This window comes from Gadus macrocephalus, chromosome 4, assembly GCF_031168955.1.
Source record: "Gadus macrocephalus chromosome 4, ASM3116895v1".
NCBI lineage: Eukaryota > Metazoa > Chordata > Actinopteri > Gadiformes > Gadidae > Gadus > Gadus macrocephalus.
In genome coordinates, this window is record NC_082385.1 from 32,562,919 (window position 1) to 32,567,059 (window position 4,141).

At 45.0% G+C, this 4,141-nt stretch overlaps 1 protein-coding gene across 1 annotated transcript in view; it reads left to right on the forward strand.

The window, feature by feature from the left end:
* The window catches only part of timmdc1 (translocase of inner mitochondrial membrane domain containing 1), a 7,527-nt gene extending 5,490 nt beyond the window's left edge, over positions 1-2,037 (forward strand). Inside the window, exons 7-8 of the mRNA XM_060049280.1 lie at positions 443-553; positions 1,368-2,037. Of these exons, the coding sequence (XP_059905263.1) occupies positions 443-553; positions 1,368-1,509 (253 nt within the window). The 3' untranslated portion in view covers positions 1,510-2,037. The remainder of the gene's footprint in view (positions 1-442; positions 554-1,367) is intronic.
* Positions 2,038-4,141: the final 2,104 nt, after the last annotated feature.

The following is a 4,141-nucleotide window of genomic DNA, read 5'->3' on the forward strand; positions in this document are numbered from 1 at the left end:
AATGTATCGTAGGGCTAGGGTTAACCCTAACCCTATTTGAGGGTTCTTTAATGTACCATTAAATGTACCGTTAAGTATTACTGATATTCCGAAGTTATTTAGCCAACTCTTTTATCCAACAGCAATTTTTAGTCAATATATTTAGACGCCGTTCAGCAAGTAGCAGGTCGGAGTTTTGAGCAGCAGGATGTCTACAGGTAGACGGCGGACATTTTCGGATTGAAGTCACTGGTCTGTTTTTAAAGTACATCTTGTTTCATATCATGTGGTTGCCTGTTACTGACTTGTAGGCCATGTATGCTCCAAAGGCCCGCGGAGGACCGGAATGACTTTAGTTTCTTGCTTTCCATTCGTCAGCTGATATCTAAGTCGAACACCGATAATTACGTACACATGAGCGGTGATCATCGTCTTTGTGCTTTGTGTTTGTTTTTTTGTCCAGGCTCCCCGCGGGCGCCCTGGTCGTCAGCATGCAGACGGTTGCCGGGGAAACCACCCGCGACCGGGTGAGACGAGAGCGCAGCGAGCTGTACCAACTCAAGCTGCAGGAATGGTGGGTCAGCATGACAGGGAAATGTGTCCGCTGCACACTTACCCAATATCTGGTCAGGAGGATGGCGAAAATATATATTGATATGCATCTGGAATTGTAGAGTCGTGGTTTAAATCGCGTGGATTGTCTCTTCCCATTCAATCTTTGATTTGGTGAATTCTTTAATTGGTGAACTTTTGAATTGGTAGTGTGAAGGTAGAGGGCAATCGATAGACTGAATTGAGGTGAGATTTAAATGGGTTTAATGGAACATAATTTTTTGATGCTTAGTACACACCTTGATAACACTTCAATAACATGACGAGAAGTAAATGATGGATTTTTGTTGTCCATCACGACAAGAGTTTAGACTCAGTCCAACCCTAATCACAAAGCCCCTTTTAATTTTCCCTACTGAGGGCATGGGGTAGGTATGATATGTCTGTCAAGGCGGGAGAGCGTTCCCGTATAAACTCCAGATATTTGATGACAGTTTATATTTAATTTTTTTTTATCTGGTGATTTTGTTAAGGGCATATGTTGATTGGGTTAAAGCGATGTGTGCCCAACAGATGCCCAACAATGTAAGAAGTTGGGGTTGCTTTCAGAACTTTCCGGCCGGTTATATGATGTAGGTGTAGGATATCTTTCAGATTAGTGAATCAATTTTTGGTGGTACATTCTGATCAGAGAACCAAAAGTACTTTAAGATAACTTGCAGTCTAGCATTTGCTGACACTTTTAGGCCCGACAATTGCACAATAAGAAGACCTCAACAAAAAATTCTCGGGCGGGGGAAATAAAGACATTCTACTTCCTGTTATTCGTTTTTAAGGTCCGCCCGCCTGCAGCTGACGGACGAGCTGATTGGTGACCTGAGTGTGAACACCAATGAGAACCGGGACCTGCAGAGGATCACGGAGCTCCTCGAAATTCCCCGAAACGAGGGCGCCGTCGGTGACACTGAGGGCCCCTAGCGACCCCTAGTGGCCCCTGACTGTATGGTCATCCTCATCAAGACAATGTCGCGAGAGACCAGCGGATAGACTCACAGCAGCAACCCTGAACCAACCGAAATAAACACGCTCGCACTCTCTCCTTCCCTCTCCCTCCCCCTTCCTCCCTCCCTCCAATGAACATAATATGATGTTCTGAAGACCGCGATAGCTCTCATACTATCGAGTTATTTACCCCTTCCCCATCGCCGGATCCACCGCCCCGCGAGAAGGATCCGGACCGCACCTGAAGTCCTACGGGCTGGAGGAAGGCTCTTCATACGCAGACCTCGCGATTGGTGAGGATGGTGATCGGGAGTTGTGTGACCGATTTAAATCATGATTGGTGTCACAGAAAAAAAAAAAATTAGGAGACGTTTGTTCGTCTTGGTACACGGGGTGAACACCAGTGCAATGTTATAAAGTTCCCAATATTTTATGTAGGGTTCAAAATGGCAACCCACAAATAAAAAATAGTTGTTATTGTGGTCCATTAAAGCTAAATCTCTTGTCGTCTGCGTGTTGCACCACATGTGTTTCGAACGCAAAACCCTTTAAATGACCGCTGGTCTCTGTGTGTTTCAATTTTTTTCGCTGGTGTCTGCTGCTCACCTCTCGCTGGCTGTTTTGAAGTGTCCTCCAGGGGGAGCTACAGCAAGTAGGTCAACTACAAGCCTCGGCCCCTTGTGCGAGCAAGATGGGGGGCCCCGCCGCACCTGAGACCGTCCCAACCATAGACATCTTATAGGTAGACGGAGCATTGGCTGCCGGGACGCGAGAAATACGGCCGCCATCTTGGAGTGGTCAACCGGGAGCAGCAACAGCAGCAGAAACAGGATGCCGGGCTGTTGTTCAGCGTATTCCTGCTCAAATCGGCGGACAATCCATAATAGGAATCGGGGGATTACTTATCACATGCACGATTTAACATTACCGTACTATTGGTATAATTAGTATTGAATAATAAAACACGCCAAACTATGTGGCCTTTATCATAGCTACACGTATGACAAAAAACCGCATGAAAATCTGTGGTATTCAGTGAGGTATGATTAATTAAATGCGCTGACAGTTCATTGCTCCAGCCAAACGGATTACACTGAGCGGAGCGGATGACAACTCCAAGATGGCGGCCCCGCGTCTCGTCAGCGCCAGTAGGCGGTAGCATTCGATGCTCCGTCTACCTATAAGATGTCTATGGTCCCAACGGTCCCAACCATCCCCGTTCCTGTCCTGTTACGGCTCGTAAGGAGGGGATGGTCCAACCCACACCGGCATGATGGAGTCACATAAGTACTGATCGTTCGTTGCAACAACGATGTTGTAATGATTTACGCATTTTGCATGTTTTATTGAATGAAGACCTCTAGAATGAGTGGTAGGCTATTTATTTTCTTTAATGACTGTCGACGCTACGTGTTGCAGTTTGATACTTGTCTGTCTCTCACCCTATTTAGTATAGGCTACATTATTGCCATCTAGTGGATGTTTTCGGGAGAGAAATTGCGGAAGCGTGACTGGCAATCTTGAGTTTAATGCTAACGTTATATGACAAATGTTAATTGATGATATCCTTAATGCGTGTAGCAAGCGTGCTTCATAGTGCTGAACGCAGCGTTTATCAAGACCGCTCCACTCTGGAGGGGAACGAAGGGACATGGGCTGGAAATCTGGCCCAATCTGGCAACCCTGGATGGAAGGCTTTCTGATCGGTTGACAAAGAAGGAAGTTGAGCCACAGTCAGGGGGTTGTACCCTCTATGGTTGTAGGCCTACCTCTCGCTTGAAAATATAAATTATTGCTTAATTCTCAAAACATTACACCAAACTTTGAATCGGTTGTTGGACATTGCAGGCCCTCTCAAACTATTTGGGAAGACTGTTTATTTTTGTATTGACATTTAATAGTTTCAATGGTTGGCTCAAGGCATGAAATTATTGTTTAGTTGAATTGTTCTGTGTTCTGAAATTGTTTTTGTTCATTATTATGGTGGAAGGGGGAAGAATGCAAATGTGCAGCGATGGTTTAATGATTGGGGTGGGGTTTTGTATATCCCGGGTATGACTTTTATGCTCATATGTTGCTCATATATTACCTACGTTGAAATAATTATTCTCACAAAGATTATCGTCTCGAAATGTTTAAGTTTACCAGTAGTAATTGTTGCACTTTCAGCAGCAGCAGGCTGGCAGTGGCAGCAATAGCGGGCTAAGTTAATAAGTAGCTTCTTTCTGAATCCTCGCAGCTTAGAGCTCTTTTGGTTATCCTAGCAGCACAACTTTCGATGAACGCGTCTTGATACATGAATACATAGTATTGTGTGAGGCTGTTAATCCACGGCACACGTTCTATGACTCTCTCGTTGCTATTGCATGTCGAGCCGAATGGGGGCAGTGAATCCACCTCGGTGCAATCCAGCACTGTGAATGAGCACACAGTGAACTGCAGCCAGGTGGATTCACTGAAGCATCGTATGCTCAGCTTTGGTGATAACTAGAAAATAATGTCAATTTTTTTCTAGTCACACGAACACACACACAAACAAACATTTTCGTGCGTGAAATGAAAGTTTCAACACGTAGGCCTATAAAAACTAATCTGCGGATGATGACAT